The 26,694-nt window shown below is 40.6% G+C and overlaps 2 protein-coding genes across 5 annotated transcripts in view; one reads left to right on the top strand and one right to left on the bottom strand.

Moving 5' to 3' along the window:
* The window catches only part of SLC39A9 (solute carrier family 39 member 9), a 30,501-nt gene extending 21,942 nt beyond the window's left edge, over positions 1–8,559 (bottom strand). For 2 of the 3 annotated variants that reach the window (XM_024218818.3, XM_024218819.3), the window contains exons 1-2: positions 8,127–8,559; positions 2,599–2,707 (exon numbers count right to left, since the gene is read on the bottom strand). In XM_024218818.3, coding sequence (XP_024074586.1) covers positions 2,599–2,707; positions 8,127–8,222 — 205 coding nt within the window. In that variant the 5' untranslated portion in view covers positions 8,223–8,559. The remainder of the gene's footprint in view (positions 1–2,598; positions 2,708–8,126) is intronic. The other variant, XM_024218820.3, reaches the window with a different exon arrangement.
* A 575-nt stretch (positions 8,560–9,134) lies between these two features.
* Positions 9,135–16,624, top strand: ERH (ERH mRNA splicing and mitosis factor). 2 transcript variants are annotated; one of them, XM_024218834.2, is made up of 4 exons: positions 9,135–9,218; positions 11,682–11,769; positions 13,504–13,624; positions 16,140–16,624. In XM_024218834.2, the coding sequence occupies exons 1-4, from the start codon at positions 9,150–9,152 to the stop codon at positions 16,240–16,242; spliced, it is 381 nt and encodes a 126-aa protein (XP_024074602.2). In that variant the 5' UTR covers positions 9,135–9,149; the 3' UTR covers positions 16,243–16,624. The 2 variants fall into 2 exon arrangements, with proteins under 2 accessions (XP_024074602.2, XP_024074603.1); XM_024218835.2 differs by lacking the exon at positions 9,135–9,218 and adding an exon at positions 9,236–9,349.
* The last annotated feature ends 10,070 nt before the right edge of the window (positions 16,625–26,694 follow it).

Below are 26,694 nucleotides of genomic sequence, written 5' to 3'. Positions count from 1 at the left end.
TAAAGTACTGTTTGTTTGCTCAGCCCCTGCCTGAGGGCCTGAGCCCTAAAGTACTATTTGTTTGCTCAGCCCCTGCCTGAGGGCCTGAGCCCTGAACTACTGGTTGCTTGCTGCCCCGCCCCGACCGAGGGCTTGGACTTGCGAGACTGAACTGTCTCCCAACCTCATGCCATGAGGCGACTTGGCTGCCAGCCGCCCCTGCGAGGGACGAGCCCCACCCCGGACGTCTACATTCAGTTATACTCTGTGAACAGATCATTTAATTTGCAATTAAAAGGACACTGTCCAGTTTATGGCTGTTTTTTACACTCTTCCTACATCTGGTCCTTTTGCACTGCTCAGGCACTACTCTTGTATGAGTCTCTCACTTTTGTCTTTGTGCCTTCTCTTATGCTGTCCCCTAAGCTTGGAACTGTCTCCCTGATTTTGCATGCCACTAAAACACCCTTTCTTCTTTCAATCTTCCTTAAAAGCACTGTTTCCAGAAGGCCTTCAAACAATAACCCAAAAACAAAATTTAAACCAGCTTTAAGGGAAAACAGACTAAGTTTAACTTTCTGGTACTTATACACTAGCACAAGGTAGCAAAGTTTGTGTTGCAACACTGCAGAGGAAAGTGTATTGATTAAGCAAACTTTCCACTGGAATTTTAAAAGATGTAATGGAAAACATGTTATTTGCTTTGGTTCTGTAAGCCTCTCAGGCTTTTACAAAAGCTTCATTAGGGCCAAATATAACGTGACTGTGTCTCTTTAAAAATAGTCTTAGGTATGAACAGACAACTGGAATAAAGGAGAAGAGAAGACAGTCCATTTCTTAATCTAGCACTTCAATAAGTTTTAGATAGAGGACAAAAGCAAAACAATTAAATTTTAGGCCTGCTAGACATCAATGAGTGAAGGAAAACAAGTCAGATCAGATTCTTATGCTTAATTCTGAATGTCTTATTTTGTAAGCGGACCCTTTATCTTTTATAACAACTTTCATGGCTGAGTCTATGTAAGTGGGTGCAGCTCTCTACAACTTTATCTTCACATATAATACACACATTTTATGCAGTAATATTAGGATTAACTCATTTTCCTTGATTTATTAGTTCTAGTTCTCTTCGACTTGCCCTACAAAGGTAGACAAAGGATCAAAGTTTGAGTTATACTGAAGGGACCTAAATTCTGGGCCGAAATCACTATCTGAAAAAAATAACTCTCAATGTTACTTAAATAATTTCTTTACAGCTAGATTGGCTTAGTTCAGGGTATTTCGTGTTAGAAATTTAGTTTAAGATACCATTAATGCATACTGTAAGTTTCCCAGTTATGTATTTTACTTCAATATGGATGGATAATATGCATGAACTGCTGTGTAAATAGGAAGACACAGAATTTTTCAAATGCCTCTTATTTACATGATAGTTTAATGGGTCAGATCATCTCACTGAAGGTGTCAAGCCTGGGCAATAAACCGACCAAAAATTTAATGAGAAGAGTATAAGTGCTCCCAATAATGTTGTCTGATGCTATGCTAAGCATAACAAAGATTAAAATGGAATGGATCACAAACCCTCAACTGAAGTGCAGTATAGTGAGATGCTACAATAAACATACAGATTGGAAAGTGTATGAACACATGAATAAATAGAACCTTGCAATAACATAAAACTATGTTTTATTAAATATGAATAATTTTACGTTACATGAAAGACACTAGACAAGCCTAAAATACACAGAGACAGACTATAAAGTAGGTTAAATAAGTGCAAATGGTAAAAATGAAAAATATATTCTCCTCCAAAGCATGTAAAAGGAAAGCACAGATATATAAAGAAAAAAACCCAAACTTACTATAGTGGCATATAGCAGTGGTTCCCACCCACTGATATGCAGTAGCAGTACTAGTACTTCAAACATGTTTGAAAAGTCCTCTAGAGTCCCCTCTCCCGCATCTTGACATTTCTTTGTATTAGGACCCAGTGCGTTGTTGCCACCCACCTTTGACTGAATTACAGATCTTAAATGTACTCAAAACCTGTGTCATACCATTGGAAAAGCACCTGAAGCTCCAATGAGGATTAGAATGCACTCGAATGAGAGATGATGGGCATTACCTGATATAACTAAGGGATGGTATAACTGGTACAGTTATCCAAGACTTTTGGGCTTCAGGTATACCGTATACCGATGTCTCTCTAAGACATGCACTTTCACTTAAAAAAAATCAGTTGGCGTCAAACAATTTTGCTAATTAGTTTAACAGGCAATTTTGGCCTGTTAAACTAATTAGCAAAATTGTTTGACGCCAACTGAGCATAGAAAGTTCTTCAGCTACAAGTGAGTGAGATTCTTTTGCAAGATAAAATATACGGAGCTCTATAAAACACCACTGATAGTGATTGCAATAACCAAAAGGGAACTAAACCACAGAAAGCAGCAGCTTATAAACACAAATTAAATCTCTTTCAAAGGCAATTCCCATTGTTTGAGGTTTCAGCAAGAGATTAACTTTAATTATTCTCAGACTAAGATACTCTATTTGTGCCTTTCTGGTTTATCAACTGTCTTGCACAAGGACATATATCAGGCTTTTTTTTTTTTTCCTCACCCTCCAAAATGTCTTCATAAAGTGCATGTACTCCTTCAGGCACAATTACCGCCAAGGCAGTTCCGCAGAGGAGCCCAGCACCCAGAACTGTCACCAGCTTTAACCTTTCCTGCAAGCAAGCATAAAACAAGTAACACTCTTTAGTAATGAACAAAAAACTCTCCTATCCCCCAACAAAAACCAGAAACTTTAACATTTGGAATCAATATTTTTGCTCAAGGGTGTTGAAAAGACCAGTAGCATGAGAAATTACAGCTCCTGATCCACAGATCAAAGTAGGATGGATGCAATGCATGTTTCCCTTGCAATGTTTTAGAGATTACTTTAACCTAGTGTTAAGTAAGATCTGTCGTCCACAGACTCACTTCTGAGCTTTTCTGCATACACTGCCAAACACTATTTAACATACACTACTTACTTTACGCTGGAGTAAACTTACTTCATGCAGTCCTGCTCAACAACTCAGTGCTTGATAAGATTTGTTACTTTGAATTACAAAGTAGGGTGGATAGAAGACCATGCTTTTTAAAAAAAATATAATTGGATTATTTTATTTAAATACATTTTTCTCTTTAAATCTAAACCTATTTAAAATTAAATTTGAAATTGCGATAGCTGATATTAAGGCCTAATTTTACCATAATCTATTAAAATAATTTAGATTAAATAAAAAAAACTAATATTCAAGAATCTGAAGTCAATATTTGATGGGCAGCGAAGAGGGAAATTTTCAGTGGGTGATTTCAGAGAAGGGAGCCCCATGAACAGAATGATGACCCAGGAAGATTAGTAGCTACATTTTAAATGGCGTTGAGGGGAGCAAAGTGGGTATAAGGAAAGCCAGAGAGAAGGTGGTTTCTATAGCCAAGGCAATAGATGAATAGGGCTTGGATGGAAGTTTTAGCAGCATGGGCAGAGAGAAAAGGGTAGGATTTTAGAGATTTTATAGAGGGAGATAAGGCAGGATTTGAACACTGCCTACATGTGCAGGTTTAGAGACCATGGAGATGAAGATGACACCTAGGTTGTAGGACTGTTGCTGGTGAATAAACCAATATGCAATATAGTTTGTTCACCCATAGATGATACTGGTTCTGAATAGCAGTGGTAACAGTAACAAAAACAAATGTATGTAACTCAGATATATAGGGAGTGCAGCAGCAGCCAAAAAAGCTAACAATGTTAGGAACCATTAGGAAAGGGATAGTTAATAAGACAGTAAATATCATAATGCCTCTATATCAGGGGTAGGCAACCTATGGCACGCGTGCCGATTTTCAGTGGCACTCACACTGCCCGGGTCCTGGCCACCAGTCCGGGGGGCTCTGCATTTTAATTTAATTTTAAATGAAGCTTCTTAAACATTTTAAAAACCTTATTTACTTTATATACAACAAAAGTTTAGTTATATATTATAGACTTATAGAAAGAGACCTTCTAAAAACATTAAAATGTATTACTGGCACGCGAAACCCTAAATTAGAGTGAATAAATGAAGACTCGGCACACCACTTCTGAAAGGTTGCCGACCCCTGCTCTATATACATCCATGGTAAGCCCCATATCTTGAATACTGAGTGCAGACCTGATTGCCCCATCTCAAAAAAAATATATATATTAGAAATGGAAAAAGTACAGAGAAGGGCAACAAAAATGATTAGGGGTATGGAACAGCTTCCGTATAAAGAGAGATTAAAAAGACCGGGACTTTTCAGCTTGAAAAAGAGATGACTAAGAGGGAATATAGAGGTCTATAAAATCTTGAATGGTGTGGAGAAAGTGAATAAGGAAATGTTATTTACTCCTTCATGTAACACAAGAACCAGGGATCATCCAATGAAATCAATAGGCAACAGGTTTAAAACAAACAAAAGGAAGTACTTCTTCACACAGTGCACAGTCAACCTGTGGAACTCATTGCCAGAGGATATTGTGAAGGCCAAAATAATATTAGGGTTCAAAAAAGAACTAGATAAATTAATGGAACATAGATCCATCAATAGCTATTAGCCAGGATGGTAGGGATGCAACAGTATGTTCTGAGTGTGCCCTAGCCTCTGTTTGTCAGAAGCTGGGAGTGGACGACGGACGGGATGGATCACTTGATCACCTGTTGTTTATTCCCTCTGAAGCACCTGGCATTAGCCACTGTCGGAAGACAGGCTAGTGGGCTAGATGGACCATTGGTCCAAACCAATATGACCGTTCTTGTGTGTTGAGCAAGAAGTTGTCCTTACTACACTTTCCTGACTACAACTGTGCTTTAAAGGCCCCTCTCCAGCAACATTCCATCAGACAAACTGACTGGATTTTAAAAAAATGGAACAAGTGAAAATTACTATTGATGGACCCATATAAAAAAAACCTAAAACCTTGCCAGGGCTTAAACTTTTCATATTAAAAAAATGAATATGAACTCTACTGAAGGATTAAAACTGGAGTAAGTAGTGAAATTCCTGTTTTACAAGCATCTAACGTTTTACATTACAGAAGGGATTCAATCCCCAAGGTAGGTTTAAACAGAAGTCATGTAAATCATTAAAAGGGTTTATTTAAAGGAAAGCTTGAATTATGGAGCTGTATTAGTCAAAGATAACAACTGAGCTCTCAAAAGCACCAGTACACAATTTATGTCAGCTTGATTTAAAAAAAAAAAATTGTGTTTGATCAGGAGATGCATAAATGCAGAATGTCGCCAACTGTTTTATGCTACTTCTTCTAAGATTTACCATGGTATTTATACTGATCTGAAAGTCTGATTAGAAGGATTAAATAAAAATTTCAATGGAATATTAAAAGGTATTCTACTCTCTACACAACTACAAAGATGTCACTGCAAAAGTTTAGTTTTTCTTAAACAATTAGCAAACTGCAGTGAAAAAGCAGTCACCATCATCCTAATTTGATATATAACAAGGCCAAGTGCTAGTTTATGATGAAAATATTAACTTATTTGTTTAAAATATACTCATCAGCTAGTCAGAGGTCAAAGTGAAAAAAAATAACAGAGAACAAGTAATTTCATGAAAATTAATAATGTAATTATAGTGACACCTCACAACACAAACATGCTTCAATCAGAATCATTAGATTAGCCACATTAGGGGCTTATCTACACACACTAATTTACACTGGTTTAGATAAACTAATGGAAACCTCTGTGTGGACACACATTTTAAGAGTGACTTATATAATTTAGCTTAAACATGTTTCTGAGGCCTAGTCTACACTTAAAATTCTGATAGGCATAGATAGTTACGTCGCTCCCTCGGGGGATAATGACATAGCTATGCCAACCCAAGCCCTTGTGTGGATGCACGGCTAGTTCGACAGCAGACTGCTTCTGTGGACCTACCTACCACCACTGGGGGCAGTGGATTACCTACAACAACAGAAAAAACCTTTCCATTGCTGTAGCAAGGGTCCAGTATGGTGCTACAGTGGGAGAGCTATAGCACCAGTAGCTGAGACATGGCCTAATTGACTTAAACTAAACTGAAATAAGATGGGTGTAAAATGAAATAATGTCCACATAGCCTTTTGCACGAGTTTCACCTAAATCAGTTTTTTTTAAACACACCTTAAGATAAACTGGTGCGATTTTACATATAGACAAGCCTTAGGATTAATATTATGACAATTAAAGTGTTTTCTACATGGTTAAAATTTTTAACAAGATTACGTTGATTTAACTGTGCTTAGACACTATGGTGATGGGAGCCAATATCAGATACTGTACAGAAAGAACTGTTTGAGCGTTAAACCCTAATATAATCCAATATGAAATACATCAGTCCAAAACCTGCACAGAACAAGAGAACCATAAAATCCACACTGTTTTCTTGCACAGTCACAAGAGTGTCTTCATGTCAGCCAAGTTAAAAAGAACTTGGGTCTAAATTGACTTGTCCTTATTTGAAAATTAATTAGGTAAACAGATTTTCAGTTAGGAAAACAATTCACTAAGTCATCCCTGAAACAAACTGCTTCATTCAAACTCCGTAGTTATACAGACTTTGGAACCTTCTTTTGAGACTGTCTGCACCCAGATCTCACAACATTCTAAGCAAAGGTAATTTCACTCCTAAACTAATCTAGTTTAGAACCCTAGGATTACAATTTGGAATTAAACCTTGAACAAAGGTAAATAAACTCACTATTTTTGCACACCAGGTTAGTGCATATTCCAGAAACGCCAAGTTCTTGTAACAAGCAAAGCAAGAAAAATTGGAAAAGGGTTTACTAGTTAAACCATTATTCTTAATGCATAAGATGCAATCTTGCTAATGAGACTATGAGATGGCCATAATTGCCATTGAGACATTTTCTCAACAAACTTTCAATATCACATTCATTCTAAACTCCCCTTTTCATTTACTGATTCCATTATTACAATCACAAACAAAAAAGTGTAATGTCACTGATATACATATCTAAAGCAAAAAGAGAACTAGGAGCCAAGCATTAAATATTTAATTACAGGAAGAAATCTGTTAGGGCCTAAAGTGTGTTTTATTTAATAAAAGAAGTTTCTCCCCCTCCTCCAGAAGATACTCCTTCATCTTAATGTCTCTATGACAGTCTTCATTCATGTACACCCCCACATCAACATTGTGTCCTTAATGTGCCTAATCAAGGATAAGACTCCTAACACTATATTATACTTATATTGTAAACTCTTTGTGGCAGGAACTTTTATTGTTTGTAAAACACTTAACACAATGGGGCCCCAGTCCTAACTGGGGGTTCTGGGTGCTACCCCAATATAAAAACAACTATTTGGGGGACTGAGAGAGGTAGCGTCACTGTTGAACAGTGCGGAACTGTGAAGATATGAGGCTCAGCTCGTAAGAGGTGAGAGAACAGTGGGTCATTAAGTCACCCCATCTCCCTCAAATACTACAGTGATGTGGACCATATAAGTATCCAAATAGATTACATAATGCTTAGAAGATTTTTGTGAGCTCTAGAAGTCACACCCAATTTTCTTTGGGCACAGGGAAAGCAACCATGATGGTGGTTTTGGAATATTATTGTGGAAAATTAAAGAGGGAAACATTAAGTTTTGTAGAGAATTTTTCTTATTATTTGTATTGTTTTTAGACGCCTCAACCCAGACACTGTGCAGACATATAGTAAAAACCAGTCACTGCCTTCAAGAGTTTATAATCTAAAACCATTCTGAAAAAGAAACATCAAGCTTCTGCCACCTCCTTCCTACTGATGCAGAGTCTTTGTTCTACTTCAGCAATGAGAGGATCTGCAGTTCCGAATTAATTGTAGGATTCATTTTAAAGCAACTTTAAAATACATTTTACACTCATCACAGATTCTGTGCTGTGCTGTTGGGTAAAATTTAATATTTCACTCAATGTTTCTTTTGAAAGCTCCCTAATTTAAACTGTCACTGGTAACTAGACAGCAGTAGTCCCAAGGGGATGAGCTAGATGATTTGATAGGTGTCTGTCTCTCTCATTCACAAAATTCTTGCATGACAAGGGATGGACTGTCTGGTGGAACCTGCTTACCTCTGAAAAATTAACTGCCAAGGGGATAATCCCCGCCACATAACAGCCAACCAGCATAGCCAGAGACAGCAGACTGATGGAGATGAAATCATCCATGTTGTTGCTTTTTGTCCACTCGCTTAAAGTGAAATTCAACTTTTCCAGCTTTTACTGCATGTAGTTTTTCAACTTGTGCAGGTGTTGCGGCTCCAGCAGAATCATGAAGGTCAGAGGCGCCTCTTCCCCAGTAGTGCCACAAACTCCCTCCCTCCCCCAAGAGCTACGTGTGAGAGAAACACCCCGCTTTCCTGACCCTGATCCCTGGATCTGTCAACAGCAACTGGGATACCACGATTCTCTCCCTCTCGCCGCCTCCCCTGTCAAGGGCCACAGGGGAATAAGCCGCCCCCGGGGGAGCGGAAAAGCCCTTTCTCTCCCACAGCCTGGGGGCAGGGAGCACCTTTCCGCCCGGGTGAGAGAAGGGCCCACCCCGCTCACAGACGATACCAGCCCCAGGTGCAACAGAAAGGCCGCTCGCCCCGAGACACAGGGCCAGTCAACAGCTCCCTGGAGGGAGCCTGGCCCTTCCTACCACCCCAGGGAGACGCCGGCAGCGCCTTCGCCTTCCCCTGCTGGCCCCTGGTCTTGGCGGACTAGGAGGGGAGCGGTTCAGCGAGGAGCTCAGGCTTCAGGCTCCCCTTTGCGCCCGGCGTCCCCCGCGGCTGCCATGGAGGCCAAGTGGCAGCTCCGCAGTCAGACACTTCCCCTTCCCGAGAGCAGCTTCCGGGTTAGCGGCCTGAGCCCCCCCCCCGGGGGCTGGGGCGGGACGGAGCGTCTTTCTCACGTGACTCACTTTCTGTCGCCACTTCCCGCCCGATTCCAAGATGGCGGACAAATAATCACTAAGGGGCCATCTTGGAAGGGGCAAGAGGCACAAAGGCGCTGATAGGATACGGTGCCCCTATCAAAGATGACGGCTAAAGTCTCAAAGAACGGCGCCATTATGCCCCTCCCAGCATACGCAACGCCGGCGAACGCTTTGCCATGTGGTTTTCTCGCGAGAGTTTCTCTATAGCACTGGCGGCGCTCTGGTCGGGTTCCGTGATGTCTATGGTAGGGAGCTAGGGGCTGGTTGGCGGTTGGTGGAGTGTTTCCGGTTAGCGCGGGGGATTGCGGGTGACCGTTGGGAACTGTTAGTTCGGGACCGTCACAGTCAACGGGGCTGTGGAGAACGAGTCGCCATGGTGAGGAGGGGGAGTTCCCGGCGTGCGGGGAGGAACCGGGTCGTTCGGGCCGCGCCATAGTGGCGGCGGGAATGAGTCTGCTGAGGGTGACGTAGCGCTGCGGCCTGGCAGAGTCCCCAGCCGCGTGTCTCCCCCCGCCCCCCTCTCCAGGGCTGGGGACCGAGCGGGATACAGACCCAGCCCCTTACCTACCGCACGAGCTCCGCGGGGAGAGGGGCGGGGGCGAGTCTGGCTCGCGCGGGGCAGGATCACGGGGGACCCTCGCGCGGGCCCCGAGGACTGCGGTTTTTTCCCATCCGCGGTGGAGGAGGGGGCCTGATTCCCCAACGGGCATCTCCAGCCCTCGGCTGCGCCTTGCGCAGGGAGGGGCGAAGGCCCGTGCGGGGCCCGTGCTTATCCACGCGGGTAGATTCCTTTCCCACAGCACGTGTCTGCCCTGGCAGCTGCCACTGGGGCACAGGGTTTAGCCTTGGGGTGACCGGGCTGCACGCTCAGTGACTGGGCTTGTGGCTTTGTCTGGTTCTCTCTGATGCACACGTGGGGCCTAGGCGGGTTTCTTCGCGATGCGTTTTCAGCTTGTTTCTACACCAGAAATTCTAGGTCTGTTTAGGCTGGAAAAGTCTGTCATGATGGGAGAACTAGTGTAAATGAAATCCCCAAAGGGAGTGAAAGGCCTGTATACATCACACGCGTGGGGTGGGGAGTCAAGTCCAACTTTTAGAAAATCCTCTGCAGGTCACTTTTTAATCTCTTATTCAAAGAGCTGCTTCCTTGAATTTGTGGAACATAATGGCATTAAACAGGTGTGGGTTTTTTTATTGAAATGTTTCCTTGTAGCACTTGGAATCCAGAGCCCTCTTTATATGTTAGGAAATGAAAGTGAAATTGATATATATGGCTTCACTGGTTAAACTGAGTGAAATGCAAAAAGAGCTGATAATCCTAGTGCTTTGTTACTTTCATGTGAAAGTGAACTACACTGAAGGAAGCCTACTGGTATCAATGCTTTGATAGCTGGCTAACAGCTGCCTGTGAAGAGGAAATAGTTGAAGCACTTCTGTAAGGGCTAATGCTACTATGACATTCTTTTAAGTGAAGTTCTTGAGCCAATTCAAGCAAACCACTACTTCTGGCTGGCAGTAGGAGTAACTTAAAACCCTAAAAATATCTGCTACATACCACCTGCATTCACTTGATTGTACTTATATCGGTGCCTAGGCCCTGCCCTTTTTCCATCCCCAGCTTCCCCAATGTCCACTGTTTACTATGGGTGCAGCATCTTAGTCATGTTGCTGAGAGCTAATATGCAGTTGGTAGAAGTCTTTCTGCATGGGTACTGAGTAGATGCTGAGGTCTGAGCCTTAGTACTTTGGCTTTCTGCACTTCGTTAAACATGTTTTGCATGGTAATATCCATAGGTGGTAATTAAAGCCATTTTTAAAAGACCTGACAAGAACATAGTTGGACTTGCTATAACAGATCAGATGAAAGTTCCATCTTGTCCAATACTGTGTCTGAAAGCTGACAGTATCCGGTGCTTTGGAGAAAGGTGCCAGGAGCTAGAAAGTCCTAGAAATTAAAATACATCCATCCTTGAATAGCTAACTGCAGACTATAATTGTGGAACTTTGTGTTCACTTGTAACTGATAGTGAATACTCAGTCTCATGTTTCATGTACTGGCTTTTCACCTTGAGGTGAGAGTTGCAATGTTAGTGAAATGAAAGTTTGATTCCACCCTGGTTTTCCATCATGTAGGGTATTAAAACCAATAACTGCCAGCATTTACAATGGAATAAGCAAATCAATATAATCTCCAATATAGTAGTGTTTTTTTTTTTAGTTCTCATTTCTTTTGTTATGCTGGTGTTGTATTTACAAGGGAAGAGCCTGGGCCTTGCATACTATTTCTTGAATGCAGTCAATGTTTTTGAGTGTGAAATAATACAAGATTGTTATTCAAGAGAAAAACACGTGTGCATTGATCTGTCTCAGGATTAATGTAACTGATTGGAAGAAAAAATTGCTGGCCAAAACAGTGCCACAAGGCAGCCCTCTTTTCAGTTTCTAATTCATGGTGTAATGGGACATTTGTTTTCTGTACTACAGGCCTCATAGGATTTTTTTAAGAGAGAAATGCAAAGCCATTTTAAGACTGTTACTCTGATTCTCCTTTAGACAGTAAGATTTATATGTTACAAGTATATAAGATCTGATTACTAGAAATACAGCTGAATTTGTCTCTCATGGGTTGGTCTTCTAAACTTCAGTTTAGTCTTCATGGTTTTTAATGTGTATTTCTAAGTTTGAGTCACTGTCTTATTTTTGTGCAGTCTCACACAATTTTGCTTGTTCAGCCTACCAAGAGGCCAGAAGGGAGAACATATGCTGACTATGAATCGGTGAATGAGTGCATGGAGGGTAAGTATTGTTGCCTCTGGGATGAAGATGCTTTAGACGATCTCTTCTTGTTAAGGGCAGTTTAGTTTGATTATTTTTCCCAAACTTTCACCTGCTGAGAGAATCCATTCTCAACACATTTCCTTAAATTGAAAAGGTATAAAAATGACTTACCCAAAAGTGCCCTATTGGTGTAACAGTTTGCTGCAAGACTCAAGTTCACATGGTGCGAAAGAGTTATTTCAAAAAGACTCCTCATTACTTCACAAATCATCTTCCTGTATTTATTCAGAGTCCTATTCTGACTTTACTGACTAAGGCCCTGAAACTGCAATGAGAGGTGCACTGTGCAAGTGGTCTGACTGTGTGCATCTCATTGCAGGATCAGATCCCAATTTTCTAACTACTAATTTGTTATCCCTCCAAAGCAAATAGTAGATAATGTTTTCACCCCTCAGCTCATATATGAGCGGTAATCTATATCCCATTGTTCTGCACATAATCAACTGGATAAATACTAATTGCAAACTCTGCTACTAGGAATGTGTGAGCCAGAAATAAACCAGTTTGACTTTCAGACACACACTAGTTTGCAGGCTAGATGGAAAAAAATGTTTTCATTTGTAAATTGGCCTGATTTTATATGGATTCACTGGTGGCCTCATCATGAGAGGTGCTAAGCACACTCATCTCTCATTCAAGTCAATAGAATGAGTGTTCAACACTTCAGGACCAGGTTCTGAGAGACATAGAACCTCACTGTTCAGACTGCATAACCACACATGAAGCAATTTGGGTGTTTAATTTAGCATTACACTTTAGCACAATGCAAAGAAGATCTGACTGTGGGTTAACATTTAAAAAATGTGGTATATCACGTTAGTTCTTATACTCTCTAACATCAAGAATATCTTATTGTACCAACTGCATTAAAGTTTTCTGCAGCTAGACAATTCTTTACTCACCAAAAAAAATTCTGAAAGACTTTTTCTTACAAGATGGGAAATGTTGATTTGCTGCTTAGAGGAATCTTAAATTAACTTATAAAATATTTAAGTCATGTGGGTTTTTATGAAAGTGCAATAATCACATTTTCATCCCTGCTGTAATCTGATCTCTTTACATTTGGAAAAGAGTGACTTTCTGCCTGTTGTAATGTATGAAAGTCCATTGCTCCATTTGAGAATATATACTTCCTTGCTTAATGTCTGATCCTGTTGCACAGCAGGCACGTGTACAGCTCTGTTGCTAGGATTTGTCAACTTAACTTCTGGTTTAGAACCAGCAATGAGATAATTCTAAACTTTTGCCCTGTATACTCAGTAAAAAAAAAAAGTATATTGTACATTTTTGTAAAATTATGCCTTGAACCAAGTGTAGATTTAAAATCCAGAAGACTGTTCTCACTACTTCATAAGTCATGGTCTTGAACTATTTGACAGTGCTTCCTTAAGTGTGATACCTTAAAAAGGTGTAAATAATAGTGACCCATTTCCCACATCAATGTGTTCTGGGTGCTATACAAACAATTATGAGAACTATTCAACATTGTAAAATTGAAATAAAATATTAAAGCTCGGTGGTATTGTCGATTAAAACAATTCTATAGCATCTGCATGTTCCCATTCCAAATGTGCTGCTATAAACTTTACTGTTGCCTGTAACTTTAATACCAGAAGGAACTTATGGCAAACTGAAACCAATAGCCTTTTAATGCCATTATTGATGGTACTGAAAGTTCTTCTCTCTCTGCAGGAGTTTGTAAAATGTATGAAGAACATCTGAAGAGAATGAATCCCAACAGCCCATCCATTACGTATGACATCAGCCAGTTGTTTGATTTTATTGATGACCTGGCAGACCTCAGCTGTCTTGTGTAAGTACTGTTCTGCTGTATGGAACAATAATGTTTATAACAGTTTAGGTATTTGTACCCAAACACAAATCTTACTCCACTGAGGACCATATTGGCAACATGCTAGGGAGCCTACAGGCTGCACCTAACTTTCCTAAAGTGGAGTACGCTGTAGTCAGTTCATATGGATCAAGACAGAACATTGCATGTTAGAAATGCAGGGTGGGATTTAACAAAAAAAAAAAAATCACCTAAGGGACTTAGGAGCACAAGTCCCATTGACTCTTAGTAACAGTTGTGCTCTTAAGTCGCCTAGAAAATCTCTCCTGTAGTCTCCAGGGTTCTCATCTGAATATAAAAGATGAGGGCAGCTCAAGATGGCATTGGAAGTTCTGCATGCTTTCCTACACCTGAATAGGTGACTAGACCCATTTCCCCTACTGTTCTGCTCTGGAAAATACAATTTAAATCTCAGCACTTCTAGCAATTCACAACTGGTCTTCATACCATAAATATTCAGCTAATTTTTGACTTGCATCCTTAAATTTTTGTAGAAATAAGACAAGAAGTCTAATATTCAGTTATACAATCTTTTTCTGTTTATTCAACTGACATGGGCACAGCTGCTCTTCATAATCAGAGTAGACGTTAACTGTAAAAGGGTTGTCAAAGTACTGGATGACGGCTGTAGGAAGTTGCACCTGTGTGCAGGTCGGTAAGTCTTCTATAAAACTTGATCCAGCAGCAGTGAAGCTATTTTTAATAAGTGACTACCTCTCTCATACAATTACTTGTCTTTGCGACGTATTATTTTGAGAAGTCAGAAAAGAGCCTGCAGGGGATTCCTTACCCCTTCAGATTCATTAGCCAAAGTCATTGATGAGAAGGATGAAAAGATCACTTAATACTAGTTTCTGAAGTTTTATCTTGTCCTTGAGTTCTCCCCCTGCCGTGCTTGATCCCCAGCTACAGCAGTATTTGGGTGGTGCAGGGTTGACCAATCATGCTATGTTTTGTTTTCCCCTCTGACAGATTAATGATAGGATCCTTGTTTTTAAAAAGGAGCCTCTGTTTTCTAATACAATATTACGTTTTTTAATCAGGAGCCTAGTCAAACCTAGTAAAGCCAAAGTATGTTTGAGCCAAATTCTGTTTTAGCTTGTAGTTTCCCACCAGATGGCATACTTAGCATGTAATGTACTATGCACAGCTTGTGGCTGCACAAATCCCTATGCGGCTCGATATCTGATCTTTCAATGCAGCTTTAGTTACCGATTCTTAAAGATACATTTAGTGCTCTCTGAGAATTAATAAAAAAGTATCTTGGACTGAATCAAATGGCATTACAGATCTTAATTTTTGGCCCATCCAAGGCTTAATGCTAATGATCCCTTTCTTGTCCTTGTCATATGGGTAGAAAGGATTGTGTTCAAAGATGTTCTGTTAATCCTGTTACACCACAATTATCCAGGTCAGGCACTGTATATTTCAAAAGGCACATGCCAGATTTAAGAATTAAAACTGGGCATGAGGGGACAAATCTTAGTACTACATCTACACAAATAGCGAACTTGATGTATCAGCTTGTTGAGTTGCTTTTGCTATAAGTAGGTAAGACTGGCAGAAGTGGAAGCAGTGTTTTAATATAATTGTTTCCTGCGTCTGTCAAGAGCTTGGTGATGAACTACAGTGTCCTGAGTTACTTTATACAATAAATGAGCTCAAATAAATTTGTAATCCCTGACTTGTAAAGAGAGAATGAATGAGAATGTGAGAGCTTAATTCGCAGCCTTCTTTTTGGGGGAGTGTGATGTAGACTCTCATTGCCAGTTGATATGTGAATGGGTTGCTGGCTGAAGCTGCTTCCTTATTCTTTTGGCTTTGATCTTTTGTTAGGGAGAATGAAGAGAACACTTAAGAGCGCTATAAAGCCTCACCTGACTGGAAGATCTTTGTTTTTAAAAAAACTTCTTTAAAGATCCTAAGCACAAGTAGAAAATCTGTGGTCTTAAATTCCAAATTGCTCACTTATTTAAATATTTGAAAATTAATACCTTGCCTGCTGTTTCTTAAATTCAAGGAGGACCAGCATTTCAATTTTTAAAAAATGTTTCACGACTTGTGTAAAATTTTCAAATTCTGAGGCGCTTTAAAACCCTTTTTAAAGGCTTTCTCTGTTCACTTTCCACTTTCTGTAGATGGAGGAAAATCATTTTCCTGAATTTTAATGTGTAAGAGAGAGAGAGAGAGAATCTGACCTAGTAGTTACTGGTGCTTGAAACATCTGGGTTCTGTTCCACGCTTTTCCACTGATTTACTGTGTAACTTGATCAAGGTCACTTTAGGTAAAATTTCCACTCAGTCAAATGGAAGCATGATCAGGCTTCAGCTATATCTGTCTGTAAAACATGGATAATTACTTTGCTATCTGACACACTTGGTGAGCTTTACAAACAGTTGTTAAGCCTCTTCTGAAATGTAAAACTGAAGGACAAAGCAATGTTACATTAACCGTTTGGTTTTTTTCTTTCCCTAGTTACCGTGCTGACACTCAGACATACCAACCCTACAATAAAGACTGGATAAAGGAGAAGATCTACGTCCTCCTCCGCAGGCAGGCTCAGCAAGCAAGCAAATAATGGGGCAGCCTCATTATGGGGTTTGGGGAGGGCTTGGACAACAGGTGTGTACAGTAGTAGAAGTTTTGTATTATAGTCATCCTGTTGTCATCTTGTTAAATTCTAGTCAGGACTGAATGTATTGTTAGCGACGCAAGGATTTTGTTCAGTTTGAAACCCTCTTTTTAGTGTAAATGAAGAAGAAAATGTAACATCTTTGGCAGGGATTTAACTTTGTTTCTCTCTGGTTAGCTAACAATCCTACTTTTGTTCAACCCCCTAGGGCTGTTCATATGCTTTGCCAGATTCACTGTATGTGCCCTTCCGCGGGATATCCAACTATTAGTTATGTCATTGAGACAAAAGACTTAGTGGAAAATAAAATGAATACTCTTTAGTTAAATCATGTGTGTGCTGGACTTCTTATCTGACTCCTAAAGCACTTTAGAGTAATTTAAATCTACTGGTCAGTGTGCTGTATAACAGGGATTGGAAGGCATACGTGGACTGAACTATGAAAGATTTTCTGTTGCATAGTGTATAGCTTCATATGAGCAAACTTTTTCCTAAGTGCTGCAAAGCAACAAGGTCGGTAAACAAAGCTGATGTGTCTCTTGGACTGAGTGCTTATGGCTTTGAGTGAGAGCCCGGGATTTATACTTATTGCTGGTGAAAATCTTTCCACTTACGGAGTATAAAAGGAAAAGGTTTGTTAGTATGAAGCTATGTGGTATGCAAGAGAAAATCTTTGAAACATCTAGGGCTGAACAATCTGGAAGGAGTACATTCTGGTTAAAGTAATGCACAATTTAAAAGGACAACTAAAATTCTTAAATACTTTACTTAGTGAGTCATGTGGTGACAAAGAACATCATGTTTATAGTGGTGTTGCCAGAGCCACTCTTACATTTATACGAGAACTGGCAGTTCTTTAAGATCGTGGGGCTCTGATTGCCATGAATGGGCTCACCTTTATCTGTTGAAAGGTGCACATTTTAATGTGTTTATAAGCAAAGTAAACTATCTAGGAAACAAACAGTGCTTGAACATTCTGCTCAGTATACTAATGTAGTTAGAGGGATAAGTGTTCCTTTGAGGCCCCAAAAATGTATTTTAAGAGTTCTGCAACACATTGTGTGTTGGAAGACTGTTCTTCAGGGATACTGCATAGAATGTAGCTTTCTTTAAGGTGATTCCAGTGGATTTTTTTTTTTTTTAAATTGGGCTTGTCCTTTCTTGCTACTTTATGGGTAAAGAGCTTGAAATCTTTTTTTAAGGTGGCTTTTTTTCCTACAGTTTTCTTTAAACTTAGAATAATCAGGAAAGTCAAGTCTGGTCTTCCTTGATCTTGTTGGACCAGTGGGAGCTCTAACACTTCAACTGAAGGGGTGAAGGTGTTGGGTCTGTAACATTTTAGAGAAAAGGCATTTTTGCTAAATAGTGACTATAAATCCCTTCCCCTCTCAATTGTTTAGCTTTCAGTCTTTGCTCTCATGAGGGCAACATTGCACTAGTTTTGAAGTCATTTCTTCCAGCATAGATAGGACTTGAATGTCTAATGTGAAAAAGTTGGAAGGAAAACCTTTTAGGCCCATATACACAATGAATAAGTGCAAAAAAAAAAAATGCCCTTTTCCCTTTTGCAGGTCACCTTGAGAACACACATATTGAGGCCTAACTATGATAGCTAAAGAGTGATTGCTCACCGGAGAAACAAAATAAAGTTAATTCACACACACCTTTTTTTCTATCCTTTCCAAATACTATGGCTTCTTCAGCATGAGGAGTCAGATGCAGAGATAAAAATCAAACAATAAAATAGTTCCTGCTCTGCTTTTCTCTACATTCTTGCTCTCTTGGTGCTAGATTCATCCCTGTGCTGGTGCAGAGCCAGACAATGGGAAGTGGTTTGTGCCTCCCAGATCCTGGGTTTGCTAGGGCTGGTTTGGGCTCAGATGCTGGCTAGGGCTGCTGTAACAACTCCATGACCATTTCGACTCTAGAACATCCTCTGAGCCAGGGACAACTGTGGGAACAGGGGGATGCAGAGCCAGAGACCCCTTGTGCCAGGAGTATTCCCTGGGGGTCATTGAGCCACTGTAGATAGCAAAGTGACTGCAGAACAGGGGTGAATTCTCCCCCCAAGTCCCAGCTTTCTCTGACTGATCTAAAATTCTCTTGAGTCCCTTGCTCTTGAAACAAGCTGCTGGCTTGGGAAGCCGAAGAGCAAGTTTTATGCTATTATGATATAGTAATAGTATTCTAAATGTAATCTCAGAGCTGCCTCCTACAATCATCTGTTCACAAAACAAAACATTTTAAATCTTTGGCCTATTAACACTTCAACTGCTTAACTGTACAGCTGACCGGAGAACATCTTTGGAGTTGAAAAACTACTGCTACAACTTCTGCTATGAATTGCTAAAAGGATTATCGAGAAAGTCTTCTTCCAACTACATAAAACTGATTGCTGCTTCAAGGCTATGATGGGAGAAATAAGGTCTCTAGGCTCTTGGAGATGCAGGAAGCTCAGGTGCTGTATAGTCTGCACAATTTGCAAAAAAGCCACTTTGTTTTTTCTCCCATACACTTAACAGCATTGGGAAGTTGTTCTGCAGCTCTTTGTTCTTTTCCCCATAGCAACAATATTTTTGTATCAGTTCAGACCCTACCACTACAGTTGTGCACGTGATGGGGGTGGAAGAACTCCACTGCTACTCTGCATGGTTTGAGGGATCAATGCCCAGAGCAGTCTAAACTGACAACTAACACCCTATCTGTACTAATATTGGGAAGATCCTCTGGGGAGACTCTTCAAATCATTCATTAATGCTTTCTAGCAGGTAATGCCTTAACTTCTGATATCAATATTCTTACCATACTCTGTTTAAGGGTAGAATGTAAACTAGTGATGCAGTCTCCCATCTCCTGCCACCGTGCAATACCCTCTTGATTCATGTAGTTTACATCATGTTTTTGTGGAAAATTCAGCTCAGATTTTTGTATTGACCCAAGTAGACATTTTGTAGTTCAGGAACTGTTGCAAGCTTTGTCATCAGTCCTGCTGCAGAGGCTACAGCAGCATCTGACTAAGAAAGTGCACTGAGAGGATTGGTCACCATAATTAGTAAACATTGCTCTTGCATGTTTGTCTATATTTAGCATGTCCTCTTGATTGATCTCCAGAAATCATATTTGTTCCTTGTCAGTGCCTTCCTCACATGGGCTCTCTAGTCTTGTCTGCATTTTACAGCTATATTATTCCAAAAACTCATTTTGTCATTGTACAGTACTGCATGCTTAACTAAAGTTGTAGAGGAACTTCTGTATTCACAAATGCTTTTCAAAGCACAGCCAGTAATTTTGCCTTGCCTGAATTGCTAGTCTGAGATCTGGAAAAAGCACAACTTGTTACCTCTAATGTTATGTCCTCATTCAGGTGTGCTGCCTCAAGGATTCTGTTACTGTCTCAAGCTTCAAAAAGGAATGAGTACTGTAGTCCTGGATTTTGCTTCATTAATTAGCTTTCAGTGGACAATTCTGAATAGATGTTCAGTATCTTTAATGTTTGACTGTAGCAACCATAACCTTAAAGATCACTGTTGCATATCACAGAAATTTTATGAAGATGGGACAAATTTGATTTGTACTCAGTTCAACTATCTTGCAATTGATTTTTCTGCTTATTTGACAAAACTACTATTAAAATCATTTGATTTGAGTACAAATCAATGTTTGTCACATTTTCTACAGTATATTGCTGATTCCAGTGACAGGAAAGTAAACATCCATTTAATTGAGACTGGTGTGCTGCCCTAAAGGAGTGTGGAGAATGGATAGTCTGGAGGCCTACAAGATCTGCACCACAAAGAATGACATGCTAACATAATGCTCTCATTGATTTAAACAAGGGAGTACTAAGTAAACAAGCCTTTCCTCAGTCTTGTAAGATAAGGGCTAATTTGTTTTTATAGGTGAGGAAACCTGAGGCACAGAGTGGGGAAGTTGTTTGTCCAGGGAAAGGTAGTGTTGACTAGTGGCTAAAGCACAGGAGTGGACTTGAGACCTGGGTTCTATTCCCAGCTCTGTCACTGGCCTGCTGGGTGACCTTGGACAAGTCACTTCACCTCTGTGCCTCTATTTCCCCATCATTAAAATGGGGATAATGATACGTGCTTTCATAAAGCACCTTATCCATGGTTGAAGAGCTAGTTAATAAAATCAGATGGAAATCTGTGGCAGGGATAAGATGGCTCTGAGATCCATTTACCATGTTGCATCTCCTAATCATCTGTAGTGGAGGACAAAGGGTTTGTTACAAAGGTTCAGACATTTCAGAATAGTTTTATCAACTTCCCACCAGCCTATATGTTATGCAGACTATGGTCCTTGAAATTGTTTGTGTAATTACATGAAATGCAATACTTATGCTCTTCGTGGGTGAAATGTAGACTCAGCAGTAAAACTCAGTCCTTCTTTAGCATGACCATTTACTTCACTGACAGCAAGTTTAATAGACTGGGTATTCCTACTTCTAAAGAGTAAGCGTGTACTGGTATGGCTGCTTCAGATGCTTTACAGAATGCCCAAGAAGTGGTAGATTGCGCACACCTTTCAGTGCTGTATTAATGATGCTTTACTTAATCAGCAATCCATTGATCGCTTTGATCAATAGGGGGACAGAATATTGTCAGTCACTTTAGCTACATCTTTGCCATAGTTCCAAATTTTGCTGCCTGCAGAAAGCCCTAAGCCTGCCCATAAACCAGGTCATTCAACATAGAACTCAAGTTACTATATGCTAAAATTTCTCAGTAATAAACGGGCTTTGAATGTCTTATACTAAAGAGTTAAATGCCACCTAGCTTCCCCTTCACATTGCAGTAGTGCAGAGTGTAGGCAACATACCAAAGTCTTTTGAAGAAGTAAAGATGACCTGCAAAGAAAACAAAATTGGGTTTGTCCCCTTTTTGTGAGGGATAAAGAAAACTGGAAATAAAAAAATTTAAATTTGGAATATCATGGAAGACTTTATAGTAAGTGAAGAGGTTGTGAAATTGCCATCACAAGTTTCACGAGACTGAAAGCAGAGCAACTGAAGCGAAGGGAGTTGTTGCCAGTCTGCTTTACTTTTAACTCCAATGCCTAACATTTGGAGAAAGGAAGCCTTCGTTAAAGATTCAACATTACATCTTCCAAGGAGAGAGCTTGTAATACATGCACCACAAGAAAACCTCCAGCAACATCATGCTGGACCATTCCTGACAGTTCTAAGGTGGGGGGGGGGGGGGAGCAGAAAAATTAAAAATAGCTTTCCAACCTTCTTTACACATCACAAGGAAGCAAAAAAGGCACAACCTAATTTTATAAACAGCACTTGCATCACCTCATTAACTAGAGCTACACAGAGACCATTTCTATAATGCTACTAGCAACATGGGCACTGAACATGGAATCTTCTGACAAGCAAAATTACTGTGAAACCAGAAAAAATTAATACTTCTGTCTTCAGCCATTTTGAATTAGAATAAAGTATATCAGTTACTTATAATCAAGGCCTTTGTTTTCAGTTATTACTGATTTTTACCAAAAATGTCCCTGGTATGGTGCAAGCTATTAGCTGTTACTGCTTTTCAGCCAAAGTTTGGAGCCTATGCTACCTAGGACTTGTGGAATTTATACTGAAGCACCTTATATCAAGTCAACAGTTTACTGTTGGTATATTAAAAAATAAAAGTTTTATTTGTAAGGGGGCTTAGAGATAATGTTTCATGAACTCATAGGGGGCATGCAGTGTTTGTATGTTCAATTTAAGTTCCAACAGCAAACCACATTAAATTATTTGTTACAGTATCACAGGACTCCAATATGTTTGGGTACCATCTAGTGGTGCTGTGTATTAGGCAGCTAAATACAGTTAAATAAATAAACCACAGTACTAAACTTTTATTTTTTCTCTATTTGTTACTTTTTTTTTGTCCTCCCCCCTCAATATTTACCCAAAAATGCTGGTTAATTTTTTGCACCAATTTTCATCCATTTAATTTTTCACTGAAATTCCCTAGACATTTTGAACAAAATGAAAATGAAGGGCCTTGCTTATAATCCACATTAAATTATAACGTTTCAGGTCCAGCACAAATCTCTGCAGTACAATCACACTCAGAGCCTTGCTGGACAAATAAATGCAATCCAATAGCCCATCAAGAAAACTCTGATAGACAATGAAAGGCAGTGGTTGCTGGGATACAAATGTAATGTAATTTCAGGCTCTAGTTTCCTCAACCATTATGGAGCCATTGTTGTATTTGTTGGAGCCCACGATTGCAGGGTCTGCTGCCCCAGTAGACTGGTGGAAGCATAAAGATATCTGGTTTCTCAATCTTGCTGTTTTTGCAGGATCTTTTCCTGCAGTGTCACTAACTAATGTAAGAGCACGTTCACTTCTGCTGAGACTAGTAACAGTGGGAACTGTGGGTGCTTATCCTCTCGGAAAATCCACTTATTCAGATGCCTAACTTTAAGCAAGATATGAAAATTCTGACCTCAGTGCATCTTTATAAAATACATATTTTTACTTCCTACAGCTAGTCTAAGAATGATCACTTGAAATAGAAATTGATTTTAAAGTATTGCTACCAGTCCTATTAAGTTTTTTCACACAATGTCTTGTCTGCTGTAATTTTATTTAGCATTGGATGAATAGTAGTAGCTACTGTTTGATCGAACACCGAAGAAGTGGATTTATCACTTGTCCTGAGCGGAAATGTTTGGTTTTGCATATTATGAGTGACAGCTTTTATCATGACCCGTTAATCATTTCACCTGCACTATAGCTGAAAATCACTGAAGTTAATTAAAGGCCCATCTGGAGATGTCACAAGGAAACATGGGGCATCAGCAATTAGTGCTCTCATTACTGTGATCTGAATTATGCTTGTGTGACCAGGTTAGCTGGCTGAGTTTTGGGCACTACTCCAGTTTGTAGGCGCTCTTTCTTCTTTTTAATCGTGCTCAGTTTGAGTCTGACACATACAAATACAACAAGCTATACTTCATATCCCAGCTCATTGCTAGAGCATCAGCAGGGGTTTACCTAGCAATATGAAGATAGTACATATTCTAGTCAGTCCCATCATGCCACCTCCTGCACTATCCGCATAATCTAAAGTAAACCCGCTATTCTATGCCGTGGTCCTTATGTTTCTATCCAAAGCAAAAACACCTGGAGAACAAACACAGCACTTCCCCATGTGTGTGTGTGTGGCTGCTGTGTGCACTGAGCTCTGCAGTGCAAGCAGGGAAGAAATAGGAATGGCCAAGAAACCTTGCCCCAAACTCTAAGCACCCAGGACTGTTCTTTGGGTTCGGTTCAATTCCTATCACACACAGAATGGCATCGCTGCTGTTGATTAGCAGGCCACCACCAGGCCTGAGTAGCATTAACTCAGGGGTGGCCAACCTGTGGCTCCAGAGCCACATGGGTCTCTTCAGAAGTTAATATGTGGCTCCTTGTATAGGCACTGATTCCGGGGCTGGAGCTACAGGTGTCAACTTTCCAACGTGCCAGCAGGGTGCTCACTGCTCAACCCCTGGCTTTGCCACAGGCCCTGCCCCCACTCCACCCCTTCCCGCACCCTCCCCTGAACCTGCCATGACCTCGCTCCTCCCCCCTCCCAGCCTCTTGCAGGCCCCAAAACAGCTGATCAGGAGGTGCGGGGAGGGAGGGGGAGGTGCTGATTGGCGGGGCTGCTAGTGGGCGGGAGGCACTGGGAGCGGGGGAGCTGATGGGGGGCTGCTGATGTATTACTGTTGCTCTTTGGCAATGTACATGGGTAAATTCTGGCTCCTTCTCAGGCTCAGGTTGGCCACCCCTGCATTAACTAATCCTTGTTACTTCATATGAGCCACTTAGGTGGGGACATAGCCCTTAAAGTGACTTTTCCTGCCTGACACTCCCTGGCCGTTCCTCCATTTTTCACTAGACTGATGGCTTCCACAGATGTTTCACAGAGGCAATAAAGTGCATAGATACGTTTGGTGGGAGTAAAGCAGAATTATTGCACATGATGTAGCTGCCTCTTCTCTGCTCATTTTCCTCATAGTTTTTCCACTGGTTTGATTTCTTTCTGCATCAGGTGGTGAACGGGAGCATTGGGGCCAATGTGATCACTAATTGAGTGGGTGCAGTTAGAGATCAAGTAGCATTTGCTAATAGGCCGGAGAAAGACAAAAAATAATCCCTCCCTCCCTCAAGTCTTCAATAGTACTGTAAGTGGTACCACAGATAAGTGGCATTAAGTGGTTTTTAAAGTGTCTGCGCTATTAATGTGGCAGTTCAGTTTTCTGTCCAGCAAACTAAAGGCAATTAATTAAAAGGAATTCATGGCTCTTTGAAGTTTAATACTTGCACTCTCTCAAGTTCTCTCCAGCTGGAATTGGCTGGGCTTTGGCAGTTGCTTGTTGCTAATATTTTGACTCCTATGTCTAGGGAATTTAAACTCTGTTATGGAAACATCATCTGGGTCCATGTAATGAATGGTGAGACTCAGAGATATGCATCTTGCCCACTTAGAAGTGAAAGCACAGAGAAAATTGATCTGCATCTTAAAACCTTTTAAAGATTTCCAGCTTTCTGAGTCTGTTTGATCATTTGCTCATTGCTAGGAAACACATTGCACCTCTACTGCTGTTTCCCTTTCTTTATACTGCTAGAAGTAGGGGTAGATTAAGACATGATTTAACAGATCAGCTGACATGGGCCCTGGCCTATGAAAGAAGCCGTGAATATACACCCCACCACCACCACACACACACACATACATCTTTTGCGTTGTTTTTGTCAGTACCCACTCCACCTTCCTACATCTTTCTCCAGCAGTTCCTCCCCACCCCCATGTGAGCAAGCGCTGGAGCTCTGGGTTTTTATTATTGAGACAGTAATATGTGGAGATTCTGAACTTGTTTGAAGGTTACAGATGGTAGCATTACAAACACAGTTATGGGAATGCAAGATAACAGAAGTGTCCCATGAACTCAACTGATTCAGATAAAAGCTTCAGCCATCTCATGGAGTATCTAGACTAGGATGAAAACCACAACTACTTTGTTTCAATGCCTTGCCCCCGGGTAATCAAGCACACTTTACTCAACTAAATAAACCTTTGGAGAGTGGTACATGAAGATATATGGAAGGAGCATGGCTCGTGATATGACTTGAAGCCAAATGATCTAGGTTCTATTCCCAGTTCTTCCACAGACATGCTATGTGACCTCAGGCAAGTCACAAACTCTGTTTTTCAGTTTTCCTATCCATAGGAGGGGATAAAAATAATGTCCTATGTCACAGGGGGAGTGGAGACTTGATTAGTAATGCCCTTTGAGAGCATTAGACACAAGATGGTCTAGAAGTGCAAAGCATTACTTTTTAGCAGGAGCAGTCAAGACTCTATTTTTGATCCACCCAGGGCAGTTTTAGCCTTTCTTTGTCCCTGGTAAACACAGAGGAATGAAAAGCCTCTTCAGTTTAGTGAAGCTTTGGTGATTTGTACTTCCAGGCTACCACAACTGAACTTCAGTGTGCTGCATGCAGGGGCTTTAGGATATACATATTAGGATGGAACTTCTGGAAGCCCATATTTTGAAACTCTGCCCTTTGCTTGTATAGTGGACAATTTTGTACATGAACACCTGCCTGTGCACGTTGAGCATGATGGTACATGCAAGTGATGGGTTTTGCACATGTAAATTCTGTCACTTGAGTGTGTAAGTACTTACGCTTTAAAAATGTGTGTACAAGACTTTGTGTGTGAAAAGCTGCATTCGTACAACTGGAGGCAGAACTCTGTGATCCCTTTGAAAAAAATTGGTCCTCCATGTTATGATTGGTGGCAAAGCGCCATCAAAATCTCACACCAGTTGTGAATTCACCCCAATATGGGTTATTCAGGTAATGCACAGGTCAGTGTAGATGTTTTCCTCTAAGTTTTATGTCCAATTATTGAAAAGGGTGTGGGTATATATTTATTGCAACATAGTGTGTCCCTAAGGAGGTCTTACTGTAATTTATCTACAGCTGTGGTCCTGAACCTCGGATCATGCTCTCCAACCATGTAGGTCATCAATAGTAGCCATGGTAGGAAGTTCACAATCTCAACCCTTGTCTCTGGTCTTCTACTGGAGCAACTGCCTCAGCCACTTACAACCTGGTTCTTCCTGAGAAGTGCTCCTTGAGCCAATACATTTATTCTCTGTGGTGTCCCTGGAAATACTCAGAGAACATGTCTAAGGGATTCTGGGTGCACCTGAGGAGGACTGGTTACGAGCCCTGATGAATGTTACAATCTGCAAAAGGAGAAGATCTAGGGCAACTGCAGCTCTAATTTTTGATGAGGTGTTGCAATGTCAGTCACAGACTGTTCTTCACACCACACCAGTTCTTCCTGTTTAGAGAAGCATTTTGAGTTGCTGACA

The sequence above is a fragment of the Terrapene carolina genome, unplaced genomic scaffold (genome assembly GCF_002925995.2).
Source record: "Terrapene carolina triunguis isolate 2854851 unplaced genomic scaffold, T_m_triunguis-2.0 Scaffold96, whole genome shotgun sequence".
Lineage (NCBI taxonomy): Eukaryota > Metazoa > Chordata > Testudines > Emydidae > Terrapene > Terrapene triunguis.
This window is presented reverse-complemented; position numbering and strand designations above follow the sequence as displayed.

Coding starts and splice junctions, on each gene's coding strand:
- ERH (XM_024218834.2), top strand. CDS start 9,150: ATGTGGTTTTCTCGCGAGAGTTTCTCTATAGCACTGGCGGCGCTCTGG. Junction 9,219..11,681: donor CGGGTTCCGTGATGTCTATG/GTAGGGAGCTAG, acceptor ATTTTTGTGCAG/TCTCACACAATTTTGCTTGT. Junction 13,625..16,139: donor GCAGACCTCAGCTGTCTTGT/GTAAGTACTGTT, acceptor TTCTTTCCCTAG/TTACCGTGCTGACACTCAGA.